We start from the raw sequence: 20,849 nt of genomic DNA, 5'->3' as shown, positions 1-20,849 counted from the left end.
ATCAAATAGTCCAATCTCGTATTTCATTGGTAATGAGGACATTGTGAAGGTAGAGCAATCTGAGGAATGGACAATGCTCCTTTTATATTGCAATTTTTATGACACCATATTGCAGGAAGAACCTTATTTCTTCCCATGCTTGAAAAACTCCCCTCACTTGCACACATACACATAAAACACTTTGTTCTAAGAACTCCCACATCCTCAATAATATATTCTTTCTCTTTTATATGACATTCTCTCTCCTTTCTTTCTGGTTGACTTGTGCCAGAAGAGAAATCATTACTTTTAATATATGCTGAGATCTGTCAATGGTCCCGTAAAATCATGTTTTTTTGTATTCCAAAGGGAACTGTTCCTCAGATTATTGTGCATGGTTAAGTCGTGTAAACATCCTCACAAATTACATGTGTGTCCTTTAAACAGAAACACCAAGCATTAAAGTATTTGCTGTTGAACATGCTCTTACCTCATGTCATGGTTCTGTGACTTACAATTTAATATTAAAGTACATTGTAGTCAAATAAGTAATTCATTTTAAACCTGAAAGCTTATAGAAGTTCCTGCTCCAGGGGAGCTTTCATACTACCTAATTATAGCACTATAGTTCCACTTCTAATTGCCATGACTTCATCTTATGAAATCATGGCTTTGAGTTTGGTAAGACTCTAGAACATTCTGGTTGAGAATACTAAACATTTCCCTCAACCACATTCAATAGGAGTTAAAGTGGAATTATACTGCAATATTAACTACATATGGGTTGCAAGTTTAGTGGAATAAGAATAGGGGCAAGTGTAGTTCTACCTTCCAAGACAATGAGATACAAGGCCATTTTTCTCAATCCACTTCTGTTGTGATTCCTGAAAGCCATGAGTTACTCCATTTTTCTAAGGTCATCTTTTACACTCAGTTAGTTGAAGTAATTTGTCCTCATTGAACTACACAAAGGAAAAGAAAACAAGTATGAGGTTATTAGATCAATGCTTAGACCTAAAATATCAAGAAGACTTTAATTGATATGATTAACTTTTCATATGCCTACTTTGGAATCCAGTGCTAATTAAGAATAAAATCCAATCATTATAGACATTTAATAGATAGGAAGAAGGCGGCACTCCACCAGTTGCAAATTTATGAAGTCATAGTGGGGTCAATGATAGCATTTTCTTACCCTTTTATACAATTTGTCCTACAGCACTCTCCTTCCCTGATTTATGGTTAACCCAAGTCCTATTAATTTCAGAGGGTATCCTTTAAATGTGAAATGTGGCAAAAGATAAGCATCTACACTGAATGAGAGGGGAACTCCAGCTGAAAAGCTAGCTTTTATTGACTACAGTGTCCAGAATCCCCAGCCAATAGATCCACTGCCCATGCCGGCTCGAGGTTTCTTGAAATGTGGTCCAAAATACATTTCAGAGAAATGTGTTTTTGGACCACATGTGGACTGAACTTTAGCACAGCTGGTTAATCACCAGCAGCAATAGATCATTGCCAACCGGATGGTTGGCAGTTTCAAGCCCGAGTCAAAGTGAGCACCCGACCATCAGCCCAGCTCACTGTCCACCTAAGCAGTTCAAAAACAGCTGAGCTGTGAATAGAGAAATTTGGCACTGCTTAAGTGGGGAATATTTTATGGAATCATAAAAATGCCAGTAATCAAAGAACAAGGAGTAAAAATTCTGTGATCAAAGGGATCGTCATCATAGCAGATGGAGTGACACCCCTCCCCATGGCCAGAATCAAGCATAACCTTCAGGTGCCAAAGTTGGAAAAAATGCTGATATACCTCTTTCTGTTTGTCTGTCATGTATGTCCAACGGCACTGAATATTTGCTGTGTATGTGTGTGTTGTTATCCACCCTGAGTCTCTTTTAGGGTGAGAAGGGTGGAATATAAATGCTGTAAATAAATAAATAATAAAAAATAACAACAAAAATTCCCCACACTCTGTCACAGCCATGGAAGTCAGTAAGGTTTCATCCCTTTAATTGCAGGGTTTTCTTTATTTATTAGATAATATAACCTCAAAACCACACACACACCTTTACTGTAAAGTTAAATTTACAGGCTGGCAGTGTAACAGTCCGTCCCCTCAGTCTGTTCACTTAATAGTTGTTTTTGCATAAAAATGAAGGACAACGTATGGTAAGATTTACATGTTCAGATGCCCATTTTTGACTTTTCCTTTTTAGGTTTGAGAACTTTGTGCATTGCATATGCAGACCTATCTGAAAATGCTTACCAGGATTGGTTGAACGTATATAATGAAGCCAGCACAAACCTGAAAGATAGAGCTCAAAAACTGGAGGAGTGCTATGAAATCATTGAGAAGGTAACTACAAGATGAGGCTTTGGTTTGCTTATAAGTTAATTCTTTCCAAGTTGATTTTGGTAGTAAGGAGACTAACAAAATTGCTTATAAGTTAATTCTTTCAGTTGACTAAGGAATCATTCTAAAAGACCTACAAATTCCTGCAGTCAACATGTTTTATCATTTGCATTTGCATCAGCGGAGATGGCAATAAATACTGCGATCCATGATTATTAAATCTGTGAATGCTTAACCTGCAAATGTGGAGGGACATCTGTAACTGTGTTTGAATCATTGCCCTACTTCAAATCAAAGTGCTTGGTACCCCTATGCATTAAAAAATGTCTCATTTTCATATGAGAGGAACAGTAAACATTAACTGTACACTGTGCACCTATTGTCAGAAAATAGCAAAAAGGATAAGATATAGCTTTCTGTCATTGATTTTTTATGTCTTAGGGCTATACTATCTGAAAGATTGTTTCTCCTCACATGAGCCTGCCAGAGTTTTAAGATCTTCAGGGAAAAACTTTTTTTGTCCCACTATTATTACATGTATGTGTGGTGAGGACACGTCGGTAGATCTTCTTGGAGGCTGCTTCCAAATTGTGGAACTCCTTTCCTTGGGAGACTAGATTGGGGAGCCTTTTTTCCTACCAGCAAATATGTTTTTATTTAGACAGGCCTTTGGGTGTTTACTGTTTTTTGCAGTAAATGGGAAAAATTGGGATTTTAAATGGGGATACTGTACTATTTCATAATTATATTGTTTCTTCTATAGTATTTCTAATCAATTTTAAATTGGTTCATCATCTTCCACCTTTTCCCAAGTTTTGAATTCAAGGCACAACCATAGAATCCATATTAAAAAGCAATCAAACTACTAAAAATGAAAAAGCATATACCATTACAAGAAATGAAATTCCAGCATATTATACAAGGCCTCTTTCCTTAAAATTCAATTTGAAAGGACTGTTAAAATAAAATTAAAAAACAAACCCTTGATCTGCCTGTAGAAAGGTAGTAAAGATGATGTTAAACTAAACTCTGGGGAGGGAGTTTCAGGATATTGGAGCAGCCAGTGAAAAAGGTATTGCAATACCCTGAAAAAGATTATTCTCTCCACGAGATCTCAAGCATGGTCTGTGTCATACGGGAGAACACAATTCTTCAGGTAACCTGGAACTGAGCTGGACAGGGCTTTAGAGGTCGTCTCCAGTACTTTGAATTGTCTCCAAAAACTGTCCAGCACAGTTGCAGTAAGGGAATTGTGTTCCCCATAGCCAGCCCTGGTGAACAGTCTGCCTGGCTATATCTCTTTGGACCAGTTGAAGTTTCCAAACACTTCCAAAGGCAGCACCATGTACAGGATGTAGATAGGATAGCTTATTCAATTGTTATTAAAAGTTTTATTTATTGTAATGATTGTTTTTCATTATATTTTTAGAATCTGCTGTGAGATATCTTCTGCCTAATCTTGGGTGATATTAAATAAATAAAAATATATAAATACAGTATCCTTACAATAATATAATAATAACTTTATTCGTATCCTGTCCCATCTCTCCAAAGGGACTCTGGGTAGCTTACATGGGAACCAAGCTCAGTAATGCAACAATAAAATGCAACAACATTTATTTATTTATTTATTTATTTACAGTATTTCTATTCCACCCTTCTCACCCTGAAGGGGTCTCAGGGCGGATCACATTATATACATATAGGGCAAACATTAAATGCCCATATACACATAGAACCGAGACAGAGACAGACGCAGAGGAAATTTAATCTTCTCCTGAGGGGATGCTCGATTCTGGCCACAGGGGGGAGGAGCTGCTTCATCATCCACTGTGATGGCACTTCTTCATTCTAACGTCATAAATTAGTTAAATTTGCCTCCCCACTTTATAAGTGGTACCTTATTTCCTACTTGATAGATGTTGCTAGGTCAGCAATGAGCAGGGGCTATTTTTTATTTTTTAATTGACAGGTGCTCACCCTGCCACGGGCTGGCCTCAAACTCATGACCTCATGGTCAGAGTGATTTATTGCAGCAGGCTGCTCACCAGCCTGTGCCACATAAAAACATAAAAAATGATAAAAGCATAAACTTAACAACAATCAATAACCAGGCACAATGGTTGTGTTCAAAAATTGGAGGCAAGGCAATAAATTATGCATGTGCAATATATTGCAAGGTCACTTATATGATGAGCCAGTAATAAAGTGCAGTGACTGGGTATTGGTGGCGGTAAAAGGACTCCGTCAAATTGTGCCGAATTAGTCAATTAGTCCTTCTTGAGTATAGTCCAAGCCAATAGCAGCATAAAGAGAAGTCAGTTTCTCAATCCTCTCTTTCTTTTCCTTCGGCCGTTTTCAGGATTTATTCCTTCTTGGTGCTACAGCTATTGAGGATCGCCTTCAAGCAGGTGTCCCAGAAACAATATCCACTCTAATGAAAGCAGAAATCAAGATTTGGGTACTAACAGGGGACAAGCAAGAAACAGCTCTCAACATAGGTAAAGACCTTTTTACTTTTCCAGCAAGGCTGCCATGAAAGAGTAAAAACCTATTAAGATGACAGAGTTTGAAAGAACTGAGCAATACGTTTGCATTGCTTCTACCTTATTTGTTTAATTACTGTATATTCTGGTGCTTTCCTAATATAGGCCAAATGAGTTAAATTTGATTAATGTATTTAAGTGATCTACTGTAAATTCCAAACTGTAAACCCTAGGTTTTATGGACAAACTGAAGGGTGGGAATTGATAACAGCAAGAGTAGATGTTTTAGTGCATAGATTAGAAAGAAAGCTTAATTCAAGGTTTTTGAAGGCGAGCATGTGCAAGTGAGATGCTGCATTAGTACTCTCCAACTCACTATAGATGAGAGAATGCTTGAAAATAAGGCAACACTTGAAAATAACTTGAATTTTAGTGTATCAAAATGTTCCATTGTTTTACAAGCATAAAGTGGAGAGAGATTCCCAGGGGCATCTAACATCTAGTCCAAAATATCCCCAGTTCAGGAGTCAAATAGGTGAAGCATCCTTAAGACAGCTAAAGCATCTAAAGCAGAGGTGGCACATTTTTACCTCTGCATCTTGTGGTAAATCACACTAGCATTCCTAATGAGGTCAGGCAAATTGCTCTATCCCCTATGGTTTTGATATCAGCTGAGTCTCACTCTTTTTTACCTTGGGGAAGAAGGAGAGTTTCCGATATATGGGGAAATTAAGAATGGGGGACAAAACTGTGGAGCTTTTCACAATTTTGAGATATTGGGTAGAGGTAGGGTGAAAAATCAGTTGGATTTTTTTTTTATAAATATGAGGGACTTGGAGAGGTTTCAAGGGCCACAATATGAAGCCAAAGGGCTAAATGCCTGCTCCTGACCTAAAGGATTACAGATGTCACCCAACTTAGGTTTGAACAACTCCAAGGATGCAACATCCAATACTTTCTGAGATAGTCTTACTCACTACAGAACATCTCACAGTGTAAGGAACTTAGCCATGTGCAGTCAGTTCGTTGTTGTTGTGTGCCTTTAAGTAGTTTTTGACGTATGGCAACCTATTCACAAGGTTTTCTGGGTTGAGAATGTGCAACCTAGTGGGTTTCCATGGCTGAGCAGAAAGAATTATATTTCCGAGGTCACCCAGTGGGTTTCATGGTTGAGAGGGGATTCAGACACTGGTCTCTACAGTCATAGTTCAGTGTTCAATTCATTAAAGTCAAAGGACATTGATATATTATGCACAGTGTGCAATCTGCAATGCCCCATCATGGCATGACATACATAATTCCACTTTTAAAGCTTTTAGGTGAATATGGTTGTTACATATCAGCCAAAAAATATAGCTGTGTTCATAAGGGGATTTATGCAAGATGCCAACAGAATGACAGGAATAGTAGCCATTGGTTGTCTAAAGTGCATTATACAGAATTCCTAAAATACTTATTCTGAATGGCCTAAGAAAGACCATAGCAGTCAATCATCAAGAACTCCAGTGGCCTCTAACTGTCAAGCCCTACTACAGCTTTTAACAAACTGCAGCTCACTCTCAACACCGTGCTGCTTATTTCCACATATTTTCATCAAAGAGCAGAATTATTCCTTTAAGTTTTAATTTCCATTACTCCTTTAAAAGTTGCTTTTGCACAAAGGCTCCTGACTCTTTGTGACCTCCAAGACAGTATGTATTATGGACTTGCCTAGCTACACTATTAGCTAATTTAATTTAACACAGGCTTTTAATGCCAAAGCTGTGGTTTCCTTAGAGTTCACTTGAATTATGCTTAGTGTAGTCTACAGCTCCCAATAATACTCTTTTATTTATATTTAAAAGTGACTTCTCCTACTTGGAAGTAACATTTCAAATCAAGCCTCAATCAATCATATGTACTTTACTTACTTAAACCAGTTGAGAAAACTGTAAATGTATTTTCAGAAACAGGATTAAACAGATGGAGGAATGCATTAGGTTCAGATATTTTAAAACAAACTTAATGGAACAATGGCAGATAATAAGAGAGAAATCCAATGCACTGTGCTGTGAGTAAATGGGAGTTGTAGTCAGGGAGACACCATATTGGGGACTTCACTTATACCAATATATGAACAGTTGTGCTTGTTTTTCTATGTCTGTGGGATGGTTACCTCACTCTGGAATTTAGCTCAAATATTAAAGTAGCTGCCCAAAATGCCAAACCTTTTCTTCAGATAGGTTCACTGCACTTTCAAATTGTTCTATGTGTACTACCTTGAGTTCATTGAAGAAAAGGAGGGATGTAAATTTAAATACTGTAAAGGCACTTTTTCCATTTGATCTTATGAGCTAACAGTGTCAACCTGATTATTATTTGGCTGATGGACAACCTGGGAATGCCAGGTTTTGTACACTCTATTTCAAAGGAGGGAGATATGGCATTGGCAAACCAACTCTGGGTACTCTTTCCCTTATGAGAACACCATCAACCAACAGGTTACTGAAAGCTGTGAACTCACACATAAAAAAACAATTGAATATTACAATAAATAAGGACATGAATTTGCACCAGAGTTTGGAATTAGTTACTCTCTTGGAAACTGATCCTGAAATCTTCAAGACAGAGGAAGTTGCAGTCTAAAAAAATTAACTTAAAAAATATATAATCCAGAACCACCCCTGAAACTCCTTGCAAGATCTGAAGCCTCCCAATTTGCTAACCACTAAAAAAAACCATGTAAAACGTTGGTTTTTGTTCAAAACTCCATCCAGCAGTTCCAGTTGTCAAATAATGTCTTGCTTGATTTGAAAGATGTAAAATAAAACAGCAAGCAGTGATTTAGAAATTACTGTTCACTGTTGCAGCTGTTATTCCAATCAAAAACTCCCAGAAAATCTCTTTGAATTAGTTATACCAAATTTGTAACAGTTTAGGGCTGCAGGTCCCTGGGGAAAGGCTATGCTGCTATTGAGAGGAGTGACAGAAGTTGTAAGACGCACAACAGTCCTGCCACTTTATTTTTCAGTGAAATTTTAAAATAAAGTATTGCAGTACATGCTGAAGTTCATGTATACATTCTGAACATTTAGAAATAATTCATCACATTTAACATCTCTTTTTGCTAGCGATATTTGGAATCTCTCTCATTTTTTTGTTTTGGGTTTTGTTTTTGTTCTATGCCAGTTTAAATGATGTATTTTAAATCGGTTTTCCCCTTTAAGTTTTCCTTAGAAGATTTTTTTATTTCTCAGTAACTAAAAATAAGCTACATCCTCCCCATTGTTTGTTTCTTTGTGAGTGTATCTCGAGAGAGAGAGGAAAAAACCACAAGCCTAGTTTGTGGTTTACGTTTTTCTTTGGTTGTGATTTTGCTGAATTATTATATGTAATGATTTATATTTATATTGTTTTTATTATATTGGTGTTGCTGTTGTATTATTGTTGTTATTGCAAGGGTGGGTCCAAGGCATATTTCAGCCTGTGATACAGCGTCATCCTTGTTCCTTCCTAAATCAAATTGTATAGTACCCAGAACCAGTCAGAAGACACCAGAAAAAAAGAGTTTTGTGGAACTGTTTCCTCGTTATAAAAAGAATACCAGTAACAACATTACTGGCTTTTTATGATACCCCAAATCAGCCAACTAAGCCAGACATTTCATTGTACCAGAAGTTAGCATTGGCTCTGTGTACTCATTACTTATGGCCACAGAATGTGCTACAAGGTATATTGGGTGTTTTGGATGAACAAGCAGTTGATTGGTTATGGTGTTTCAGAATATTTATTTGCAAATATACAAATAGAGAGTAAAGGTACCTTAATGTGAGAGATTCCTTCTCTGTGATCCCTCACGGAGTTGGTTCCAAAAGCCTTTGGGTCCCAATTGATTTTATTCAGATCTATACATGTGCATGATTTAAAATTTTAAAGCATTTTAAGTGATTTTCATTTGTCTTCTTTTAAAATACTTCAATTGTTTAATTTTGTTTTTATCCTTCTAATATTTTTACTATTTACATTATTTTAAATCAGTCATGTTTTTTATATGTTGTATACTGTCCTAAGATCTTCAGAGAGAAGGCGGGATTTAAATATTTAAAACATAAATACAAGCCAACAGAGTCTTCTGACCCCCTTTTCTGCCAGGCCCAGAAAATAAACTGGTTAGGTGTTAGGAGATTACACACACAATTATTTTAAATTCTGGAAAGTAGACTCAAACAGTTGTGGTTTATTAAACAGATTATATGCAAACCTTACTTGCTGTGTTGTTTTTCTTTTTAGACAAATGTTAAAACATGCTGGGAAACTGAAGTTAATCATAGCTTTTTGTGACACGAGAACCGGAAACTCTGATTAATGGCTTCTAAAACAAGCCAGGATTTATAAACCAACTTTTAATTGTGATTTTGTTTTCTGGTTTGTTTAGAAGCCATTAAATTTGGTTTGGATGTGATGGGAAGTGATGATTACTGCTTCTTGACTTATTTGCCCAGTTTTACAAAAGGAGGGCTGAAGTGGAAAGAAAGGGAACATTGTTCTAAACATGGCCAGTGTGTGTTTCTTTGAGGCCCACTTTATCACCACTGCAAAAATATCTACTCCTACCCTAAGGTGGGTAGAGGAATGGCCAAATCCAAGCCTTGGTGGCTGACTCTTTCAAAATGCTGAAGATATTGGTCAAGAGATGTCAGGAGAAGAATGTATGTTTGTTAACAGAAAACTATCTTCTGACATCAGTTGTCTGTTCTGGGCTATGAAGAACGTTGGGTTATATATTTTTATTATATATTAGAATTTTAGGCAAGTTTCTTTAAAAGTAAGCCCCACAAAATACCAATGAAGATATTTAGATATATGTGCTTTCTTCTTCAGTTTCTCTATTTCATTGTCCTGTTGATTTCGTTGTCGTCTTTCTGGACTTCTCATAAACAATGTGGCAGCCATGTGAATATTGGACTAGATAAATTTGTGACCTGATCTAGCAGAGTTGTACTTAATTCCCTGTGCTATCACTATCCTTATGCTATCAGTATCAGTTGTTTGTAATTACTACAAAGGAGGAATGAAATAATAACTTTCAAAGCCTTCTTCATCACTACAGTGGCAAAAATCATGTGCGTATTTATTTATTTCCACAGGTTATTCGTGCAAGCTTGTGTCTCAGAGTATGTCTCTCATCCTTGTGAATGAAGATTCTTTGGATGTAAGTAAAAGCTTGCCATTCTTCTTTTAATCTAAGTAAATTGAATGATCTAATTCAACCTAATGTGGTGGAGGCTCCTTCTTTGGAGGCTTGTAAACAGAGGCTGGATGGCCATCTGTCTGGGATTCCTTCAATGTGATTTTGGACTGAATGGCCTACAAGGTATCTTCCAACTCTAATGATTCTATTATTCTAAGCCAACTGGGGCAGGGTCACTCAAAGGGGCAGGCAATGGCCATTAAGTCCTCAAAGGGAGTCATCTGAGGGTGAGGGAGCTCTGAACAAGCATGGTTCCCTACCACTATCTTTTAAACTGATGGATTCCTTGCCATCAGTCAGCTCATTCTGGACTGTCTGGAGTCATCTTTATCAGTTTTTGGTCACCTGGCTTAAGATAGTGGTTCAGTTAATCAGTCCAGTTGAACATCATCATGTAAACATTTTTAAGTCTAGGATATTTAGTTTATGTGGGAATAAACAAACTTTCTTCTTATTCTGTTAGAGTATTATAAATATTCACACATATTACCCTCATAGAGAAACACAGACATTTCAACTTTGTTACCTTTGACAACATTGTGTGTAAGGCATCTGACATTAGAGTCAGATGACCATCATGTTTATTAGGACCTTTCATCTTAACACTTAACCCATTATCCATGAGAAAATATCTCATCTTTTTGCCTCCAGGAATTAAGCTCCTTAAAACGGGTTGAACAAATCTTCACTACAATAATAGCATGTTGGCATATAACTACTACCTTATTAATCAGCATTGTAGGACAGCATGTCAGGGCTATGTGGAACGATCTTCCACTCAGGAACACTCAGGACAGTAAATAAAGAATAACAGATGAATTCCAGACATGAAACAATCAGGGCCAGCTAACACATTCCAACAAAGGATTGCCCCAGGCAGTAAGCAGCCAGGCTTTGAAGCTGCAAGGCCATTCAATGCTAATCAAGGTGGCCAATTGCAACATTGACACTTGCCTCAAGTAGACAATAGTTCTTTCTCCCACCCTGAACATTCCACTGATATATAAACCCTCCTTGCCTAGTTTCCAACAGATCTCACAACTTCTGAGGATGCCTACCATAGATGTGGGTGAAATGTCAGCAGAGAATGCCTCTGGAACATGGCCATACAGCCCAGAAAACTCACACCAACCCAGTGATTCTGGATATGAAAGCCTTCGACAACACATTGATCTTCCACTCTTTACTAAAACAGCATCTCGGGTAGCACTGAAGGCATTATAAAACATAGCCTGATTTTTGTGGCTTTGACTTATCTCTTTTATTCTCTCCTGCCACCCACGCAATACACTATCAGATCAAATTCCTTGATCGTATCGTTATGTTTGATGTGCTAGATATCTTTGTCTACTGCACGTTTTCAGAATGCTCATCAGGTGTCATCTAATGCTCTAACCCATAGGGTTGCCTCTCGACTGCCTTTGTTGTTTATGCGTACATACTTTAAGGGGACCCCAGACTTGAAGCTAAACAATTTTTTATTTAGTTTAGTTTAATTTAAGGCAGACATTGTCACAAATTGTGTGCTCTATGTTCTACAGTCTATATAGGTTTATCAGCTTATATGATTTTTTTAAAAAATGTTAACGAAACAAGACAAGGAGTTGCAAACTTAATTTTGCCTGACCGGTAAAAACCTTGCTGTATTTTGTATGCTGTGACAAAGAGAAACAAAAGGATGGCTTGCCCAGATTTCAAAAATCGCACTCTCTATAAGTACTTTATTTATTTATTTATTTATTTATTTTTCAAACTTATATGCCGCCACTCCCCTAGGGCTCGGAGCGGCTTACAAGAACCGGCTAAAATCAACAATTTAAAAAACATTTTAAAAACATCATTTAAAAAAAAATCTTTAAAACATCCTAAAAGCACCTTTTAAAACATCAGCAACAGAACTCAAAAGCCTGCCGAAACAGGTGTGTCTTACATGCCCTGCGGAAGGCCAACAAGTCCCGCAAGGCACGAACTTCAGGTGGCAAGGTGTTCCACAGAGATGGCGCCACTACTGAAAAGGCTCTGCGTCTAGTTGCAGTTAGACGCAAGGTCTTAAAACTGGGGACTTCCAGCAGGTCTTGGTCCTCAGAACGGAGGGATCTCTGGGGTTTGTAAGGGGTGAGGCGGTCCCTCAGGTACATCGGCCCTGGACCATGTAAGGCCTTGAAGGTAAGCACCATCACTTTGAAAGTGATCCGGTGCTCAATTGGTAACCAGTGCAGCTGCCGTAAGATTGGTGTTATGTGGCATCTTATGGGGACTCCCGCAAGGAGCCGGGCAGCTGCATTTTGCACCAATTTGAGCTTCCGGATCACCGACACAGGAAGGCCAATGTAAAGGGCATTACAGTAATCCAGTCTCGAGATGACTGTAGCCTGGATCACTGTAGCCAGGTTGTCCCTAGATAGATAGGGGGCTAGCCGTCTAGCCTGCCGAAGATGAAAAAAGGCAGTTTTGGTAACGGCGGAGACCTGGGCCTGCATCGTCAGTGAAGGGTCCAAGAGGACTCCCAGACTCTTTACTAGTGAAGACGGGCGTAGCACTTCACCATCCAGGGTTGGCAACTGGATATCCCCACTGCCCGGTCGGCCCAGCCATAGGAACTCCGTCTTTGCTGGATTCACCCTCAAACTACTGGAACGCAACCATCCAATAATGGCCTCGAGGCACTGGTGAAAACTGTCGGGTACAGACTCCGGTTGGCCTTCCATCTTTAACACAAGCTGAGTGTCGTCAGCATATTGATAACACTCGAGCCCGAAATCTCGGACCAGCTGAGCAAGTGGTTGCATATAGATGTTAAACAACAGAGGGGAGAGAATGGCCCCCTGAGGAACCCCACAATGTAGAGGGGACCTCTCAGAGACCAGGCCCCCCCTCTCCACTCGCTGTCCACGGTTGTGAAGAAAGGAGGCCAGCCAATTTAAAGCTGTCCCCCTAACTCCAGCAACGGCAAGGCGGTGGGTCAGAAGATTGTGATCGACTGTGTCAAATGCTGCTGTGAGATCCAATAACACAAGCAACACCGACCCGCCCCGGTCAAGCTGGCATCGGAGATGATCTGTGATGGAAACCAATACAGTCTCTGTCCCATGCCCCGCACGGAAGCCAGACTGGAAAGGATCCAGTCCGGCTGTGTCGTCTAGGAACTGCTGCAGCTGCACCGCTACTGCCCTCTCAATCACCTTGCCCAGAAATGAAAGATTCGAAACTGGGCGGTAGCTGGAGGGAACCAAACGATCTAAATCTGGTTTTTTCAGCAGAGGAGAGACCACTGCCTCTTTTAATCCCTCTGGAAAGACTCCTTGCTCAAGGGAGCTGTTTATTATCTTCAGCAGCGGGTCACGTAATCCCTCCAAGCAGGATTTTACTAACCAAGAGGGACACGGGTCAAGGGAGCAAGTGGTCGGTCTAGCTGCAGCTATGAGCCTATCGAGACCCTCTGCGTCCAGTGGGATGAACTGGTCGAGGGTGGGCCCAGCAAGTGGCCACGGAGTCTCAAGTTCTCTCATTGTATCAGTTGTGGCGGGGAGGTCCCGGCGTAGTAGTGAGATCTTGTCAGCAAAATAGCTTTGAAAAGCCTCGGCTGAAGGGGTCTGATCATCACTTTTTGGGTTGGTAGGAACCGTCGTTAGAGATCTAATTATTTTGAACAATTTTGCCGGGCGTGAGCTGGCGGACTCTATCAAAGAGGCATAGTATACTCTCTTTGCTTCGATGGTAGCATGCTCATAGGACTCCATAAATGCCCTGTAAGCTGATCTCGAAGCTCTGTCATGAAGTTCTCGCCACACGCCCTCTAGCCGTCTCTTTTCCCGCTTCATCGATCGAAGTTCCTCGGTGAACCAAGGAGACCGATTTCGGCGGGGTTGGAGAGGGCGTCTAGGGGCGATCTCGTCGAGTGCATTGGACAGCCTGATGTTCCACATGTCCACCTGCACATCGATTGAGTCGCTGACAGGCTCCAGATCCTTCAGAGCATTCTGGAACCTACTAGGTTCCATAAGTCTTCTTGGGCGAGCCCAAATCGGCTCGGCGCCCTTGCCAGGTGGGTAGGCATGCTCCAGCCTGACTCTCAGGGCACAGTGATCCGACCATGGAACCTCTAAAATAGAGGCTTGGGTCACTTGAATTCCTGCGCTGAAGATCAAGTCTAGCGTATGTCCTGCTTGATGCGTGGGCCCAGTACTGCAGAGCAAGAGTCCTAGTGTCTCCATGGTAGACACTAGGTCCATAGCCGCTGCTGAGCAAGAGTCCGTATCAGCGTGGACATTGAAGTCCCCCAGGACAACAAGTCTGGGGAACCTCAAGGACCAAGGACTTCATTATTTTATTCCTTTTGTAAGCTACTTTGAGTCCTGTCAATGCGAAGAGGCAGCATATAGCATTAGTCGTAACAGTTGTAATACCGCTACTACTGCTACTACTACTTTTTTTGTGTCAGGAGCAACTTGAGAAACTGCAAGTCATTTCTGGTGTGAGAGAATTGGCCTGTCTGCAAGGACATTGCCCAGAGGATGCCCGGATGTTTGATGTTTTACCATCTTGTTGGAGGCTTCTCTCATGTCCCCGCATGGGGAGCTGGAGCTGAGTGAGGGAGCTCACTACTCTCCCCGGATTTGAACCTCCGACCTATCGGTCAGCAGTCCTGCTGGCACAAGGGTTTAACCCATTGCGCCACTCCTAGTCCTACTCCTACTCCTACTAATAACAATAGCATCTTAGGCTACTGTACTTTAATTCACTTAATCCAGTGGGGGCTCCTAACAGGAAATATTATTGGCAGGCTACTAGTCAGAGGAGTGGCTGTAAAGTCATATTCATCTGCCCCTTTTCTCATATATTTCTCTGAATATAACCTGCATTTGATTGAATGCAAACTTCTCTTTTTAGCTTCAAGAACTTCAATGCAGCCAGCATGTATCAATTAGGGAAGAAAAAGGAAATAAATGTAGTGAGATGTTGTTCAGTGCTGTAATTGATAGAGTTGGACTTTGGCCTTGGAATAAATGTTTCCTCTTGTCATAATTATCGTTCGTTCTTCCAAATTTATGCATCATCATCAATTAGACATGGTGCTTTGCTGTACAGGCACAAAAAAGAGTCTTTTATTCAAGCCTGTGGAATCAAGGAATATAACCCATTAATATTCCCAGCATATTTAGACAATAATGTCCTTTCTTTCTTTCATTGTCTTGGTGCTAATTATAGAAAGGTTAAACAGTGTTTCCCAATCTCTTATGGAGTGTTATGTTCAGAGGAGGGGGGTGGGGAATCTTGCCCTTGGACTGTGGCACAATCAGCCAGAGAATCAGTTCTTAATTAAGCTGTATTAAAGTGGCATTTTGTGAAGTCCAGAACTACAAGGTAACTCTGTGTTATTTTGGATAAAGAAAATGGGAAAGTTGGTATTTTACAGTGCCTAAGAGTAAGGACAAGGGCTTTGAAAGCTCTGTTAACAGCTTAGATCAATTTTGAATTGTTTGATGGCTGTTGGCAAAGAAACTAATTTGCAGGCTTGTATATTTAATTGACATGTTTCAGGCACCTTGAATTAAAAAGCATAGTGCACTCTGGTAAATTGTAAGTTTTTAAGATAGGGGCAAAGTTCTTCAGCGCTGGTGATAAAGAGCACAGCAGAATGATTTACCAGTTCCCTCCTGCAAGAAAGCAAAAGTCCCGTTGCAAATCTGGCCCCATCTACACTGACCATTTAACAAAGTTTCAAACCAGTATTGAAGAAAGTGGTTTCACTGTTATATAGAAAATCCTGGAACTGGTTTGAGGCCCAGATGGTGATTACACAAACTGAAGAGCACTGATGCACATTAAAGTTTTATTTTGCACACTTTTGTGGTAGTTTGTTGTTTGGTAGTCACAGTTTGAAGCTAACTTCAACCATTGCATTAAATCAGTGGTTCTCAACCTTTGGGTCCCCAGATGTTCTGGCCCCCAACTCGCAGAAATCCTAACAGCTGGTAAACTGGTTGGGATTTCTGAGAGTTGTAGGCCAAAACACCTGGGGACTCACAGGTTGAGAACCACTGCATTAAATGGTCAGTGTATATATCTCATGGTTTGTCTCTGGCAGAAAGGAGATGGTCACATCATCCTGCATATGACCAGAGCACCACACAAGAGTCAAGAGTAAAGGCAAATAGTTTATTGTAAAAACACACAAAAATATATAGTAAAAAGCAGAGATAAGGAAAGAAGGTGTATAATCCAAAAAATCAGCAATCAAATGTCTCTTGTAAATACAGAAGCAAAGCAGTTCAAGAATAGTCCCAAAATCCAAAAGCAACTAAAGTCCATAAGCAAGCTTGAACAAAGATACACAACATGAACATGGTATTGTTGTAATGTTTATTGATTTTGTTATTGTTTTATTGAATGTGTTTAGGGCAATGTAAATTGCCGACTGTTGTAAGCCGCCCTGAATCCCTACGGATGAGAAGGGTGGGATAAAAGTGATGTAAATAAATAAATAAATAAATAAAATCAAACTCCCAAAATTCTTGAATAACAAAACCAAGCCAAGATCTAGAGAAGCCAGGCCTGACTGTATCTTGAACGCCACATTGCCTGAACTGAAGAGCAAGGTGCCTGTTAGCTCCTAATATACAGACATAAAAGCATTACATCTCCCCTGGAACTTTTGCTTCCCACGGAGGCGTGATGACCAGTGAAACTGGTTATTTGCCGAATTTTCAGGCGAGCCTCCTGGCTTAGGTCACCAGGTGCATTCCCATGAAAATTTCTCATCAATTCGTCTTCACTAGACTCCTTATCTGGAGGGGGTCATTCCAACACCCGTGACTGGCCTTGAGGTTCAATAGTATTTTCAGGCTCAGCTGTGCCTATCTCCCTGACTAAAGCAATTTCACTTTCTGGCTCTGCATGAGACTGAATCCCAGGGCCTGCATCAGAATGAATCCCAGGAAAGCCAACAATCCCATGTAACTGAAAATCATCAGTGAACCTATCAGCCCCTACCTGCTGTAACTAATGCTGGGCTACAACAATGCCACCCAACAGCATAATTTATCTTGGTGCACTATATTGGGGAAAGCTGGGCACTCTAAAATTGAGGGCTGAAATATAAGTCTGATACTCTTTATTGGAAATCTTTGCTATTTTGCATTAACACTTAAAAATTCTAGACAAACAAACACTTAAAAAAATTGACAGTGCCTTTTTGTCTGTGTTGCTGTATTTATCTTTGGAGGAGAAAGAGCTGATCAGAATGAGACTGAAGTACAGATATTTGAGGAAAAAATAAACTAGAAATGCATTTTTGCTGCTTTGTGAAAACATTCACTAGACAAATGCATTAAACCAATGCTTTAGTCAGTGGAATTCTGGAGACAAATCTAGCATTCTCTTCAGGCATTATGAAAGTGGGAAGCACTTTTAGGAATAGCCTTGGGCAATATCTGTCCCTTTTATAATTCCCCACAAACTGGGAGAAGTCCTGCATTTCAATGCATAATTGATTGAATCTAAAGGTAGCCATCTGTAGTGTTTCTAGTGGTGGCTAACTTTTGCAGATTTGATTATCCACAGATTTGATTAATATATTCTTGCTAGGAATCTCTGTGTTCAAGGTCTTGCCAAAGAGTCATGCTGAATGACCAAGAGATCCTAGAGAAAATACATCTCTTGGAATCTCTTAAGTCCTCTAGTGTGATTAAATTGACCACAGAGCCAGATCGGAGGACCCAGAGATTCTTGAACATATATGCTGAGTTTAGGAAAGACTGAAACAAGAAACAAAATAGTGAGTCCAATTAAGTGAAAACTACTTTCCCACTTGGAACTCAGTTTGCACCAGGTGAAGTAAACCAAAGACAGGGAAAGAAAATTGGATGAGAAGTAAGAAACTGGGACATTTTAAAAGCAGCTGGGAAGGTGGGGTGGCAAAGGATTGATAGGGACAGTCCCTGCCAAACTCCGCCAATTGGAAGACATGCGATGAAAAGAACTTGCTGATTTTAAAACAACTACATGAAGGTGAGTGAAACCAATATTGACAGGTCTGGAGCTTAGAGTGCTTTCCTCTTCCCAGTATGACTACCTCTGTGTTTTTCAGCTGTTTTAGTATGAATTGGGGTTGCCATCTCTGTCTCATGAAATGTTCTTCTTTAACAACTACGTGGCAGGCATACTAAAAAATTTCCTCTCCTCACGGTGGGAAAAGGCTGTTCATATTGGCTGAAGCAAGTGGGAGAGAATTTCATTTCAAATCATTTTTGAAGAATTGGCCAACATTCACAAATTACTTAGAAAAAGAACTTGAGATTTTAAAAAATTCAAATGCTGAAGAAAGCTAAACTGCTTCTTAAATCCAGCAAAGAATCAGATGTTCATAAACTCATTGGTTTCAATGGACTTGCATACCTATGGGTTGGATTTAACCCCAGACTCATAGTCAAGTATATTCCTAAGCAGCCCTTTGGATACTTACCACCATGACTGATTTGAGTAGTTCACACATGTAATTGAAGTCATAATGTGTACTTTAATAAAAAAGAAAATATTTTTTGTTCAAACAGAAAAAGCAAACTACCTAACTCAAAGTAAATTACTACAGGTTTGTCGCATAGTAAAGGTAAAGGTTTTCCCTCACATTAAGTCCAGTCGTGTCTGACTCTGGGGGTTGATGCTCATCTCCATTTCTTAGACGTTGTCTGTTGACACTCCCAAGGTCATGTGGCTAGCATGACTGCATGGAGTGCCGTTACCTTCCCGCCAGAGTGGTACCTATTGACCTACTCACATTTACATGTTTTCGAACTACTAGGTTGGCAGAAGCTGGGGTTAATAGCAGGAGCTCACCCTGCTCCCTGGATTTGAACTGCCGACCTTTCAGTCAGCAAGTTTAGTAGCTCAGCAGTTTAAACCGCTGCACCATCAAGGATTTGCTGCATACCTTACTTTAAAAATTCAAATTCAGTGGGATGGATAAAAGGGACCATTTACAAGAGAGAACTTGTGAATTCTTTTTATTAGTTTTGTGAAATTAGTCAAGTTTGATGACTTTCCCCACCCGCACTTCACACACTTTCCTTTCAAATCTTCTTTTGTTGTTGAGTCCTGCAAACACAAGCTACGTATCAGCTTAGCAACTTGTTATATCTCAAGTAACATGTTAATACTGATACTATGCATTTTGCACAGAAGAAGCAAATAAGGAGGTTCCTCCCCTCTTTTATTCTGTAATCTGCACAATAATTTTAATATGCAAAGACAGTGGGTTGGAAAGTGGCAGAATAAATACCTAGGGGACAAGTGGGGTTTAAGGCTCAGCATCCACCCCACCCCCCAATAAAAAAAAATGTGGGCTCTCATCCTGGGGGAGAAAGCAAGGCTGTTCTTAACAACATCTGGGGCTGAGCATAGTTATCTTAATCACCAGCCAGGCCGAGCGAGATCCATTATTGCGCGCAGTAGTGGGACTTAGCAAAGGAGGCTAATTAGGAAAATTGGGAGAGAGAATACATTGGGGGGTCAACTTCGCTGTCAGTTTTTATTGCTTGAAGATTTTTAGTTTTCCCTTAATCTTGCAGAGACTCAGAGACATCAGGTTAATGAGTAAGCTGCACAAGGAACAGTATTTAATAATCAGATGAAATGGGAGAAGTGTGGTTAAATGGATGGAAACCGCCATTCTCTCGCCAGCTCTCTGGGAGGAACAAATGCAGACTTTCAGAGTGTTAATTAGATAGTCAATACCATGTACAGCAAGTCAGCAGTGCAAATGCAGAATTAAATATACAGCTCTCCACATCAAAAAAAAAAAAAGAATTCCTTTCCACTCTTGAAATCATTGTCTAAAATTACAGGCAAAAGCAGGGCCATTCAATTCCAGCGGCTGGCTAATTGGGCCTCTAGCTTTAAATACGCAGTGAATGCGGTAATTCAAGTATTATCGAGTTTCCATTTATTCTGCAAAGTAAAATAAAAGGAATTGAGCTGTGAGCTATGGATGGGATGGAATATGTATATACAGAGAAAGAGAGCGGGCGAGAGCACAAGCAGGCATTTGCATTTCTTATTCACCCTTGTCTTATTCTGCGGTGTTTGGCAACTGTTAGACTTCTGTTGCAAATTGACAGTATAACCTTCAGCACTGGCTGGCAATCGAATTAATTTATAGTGGTAAAGGAGATCCAGTACCTTAAGCTTTAGAAAGGAGAAATTGCCTATTGTCATTCAAAAGTTAAGTCTCCAAAGAATTTGAATTTCCATAGTGGACACTTACTAAAGAATTGGGAATGAGGTGGGTTGGAAATAAATTAAACAGACATGAGCACCATCATAATTATTATTACGGGGCAAAGTTTTAAAAATCCATGAATTAAAAATGCTTTTATTTTTACCTGAGAGAACACCCCTTTCTGAGTCCTGTAGTATGACTCTCTGGTCAAATTCTTCAGGATGCTGACCATAGAATGGCTTTAGATCAGTGGTTTTCAACCTGGGGTCCCCAGATGTTTTTGGCCTTTAACTCCCAGAAATTCTAACAGCTGGTAAACTGGCTGGGATTTCTGGGAGTTGTAGGCCAAAAACATCTGGGGACCCCAGGTTGAGAACCACTGCTCTAGATGACCTAGGGGTTCCTATATGGAAGATTTTAATCAAATCCAAGAATAATCAAACCCCCAAAATTAAAATCCACACATGTGGGGGCCAACAGTATCATCATCATCATCATCATCATCATCATCATCATCATCATCATCATCATCATCATCATCATCATCAGTCGTGGTAGTAGTCACAACAAAGAAAATAAAAG

The 20,849-nt window shown here is 39.8% G+C and overlaps 1 protein-coding gene across 6 annotated transcripts in view; it reads left to right on the top strand.

Annotated features, from left to right (window-relative positions):
* atp8a2 (ATPase phospholipid transporting 8A2) overlaps positions 1–20,849 on the top strand; it is a 445,463-nt gene that overhangs the window by 153,814 nt on the left and 270,800 nt on the right. For all 6 annotated transcript variants that reach the window (XM_062974659.1, XM_062974657.1, XM_062974656.1 and 3 more), the window contains exons 22-24: positions 2,199–2,338; positions 4,698–4,836; positions 9,948–10,012. In XM_062974659.1, coding sequence (XP_062830729.1) covers positions 2,199–2,338; positions 4,698–4,836; positions 9,948–10,012 — 344 coding nt within the window. The remainder of the gene's footprint in view (positions 1–2,198; positions 2,339–4,697; positions 4,837–9,947; positions 10,013–20,849) is intronic.

Source organism: Anolis carolinensis, chromosome 3, assembly GCF_035594765.1.
Source record: "Anolis carolinensis isolate JA03-04 chromosome 3, rAnoCar3.1.pri, whole genome shotgun sequence".
Classification (NCBI taxonomy): Eukaryota; Metazoa; Chordata; class Lepidosauria; order Squamata; family Dactyloidae; genus Anolis; species Anolis carolinensis.
This window is presented reverse-complemented; position numbering and strand designations above follow the sequence as displayed.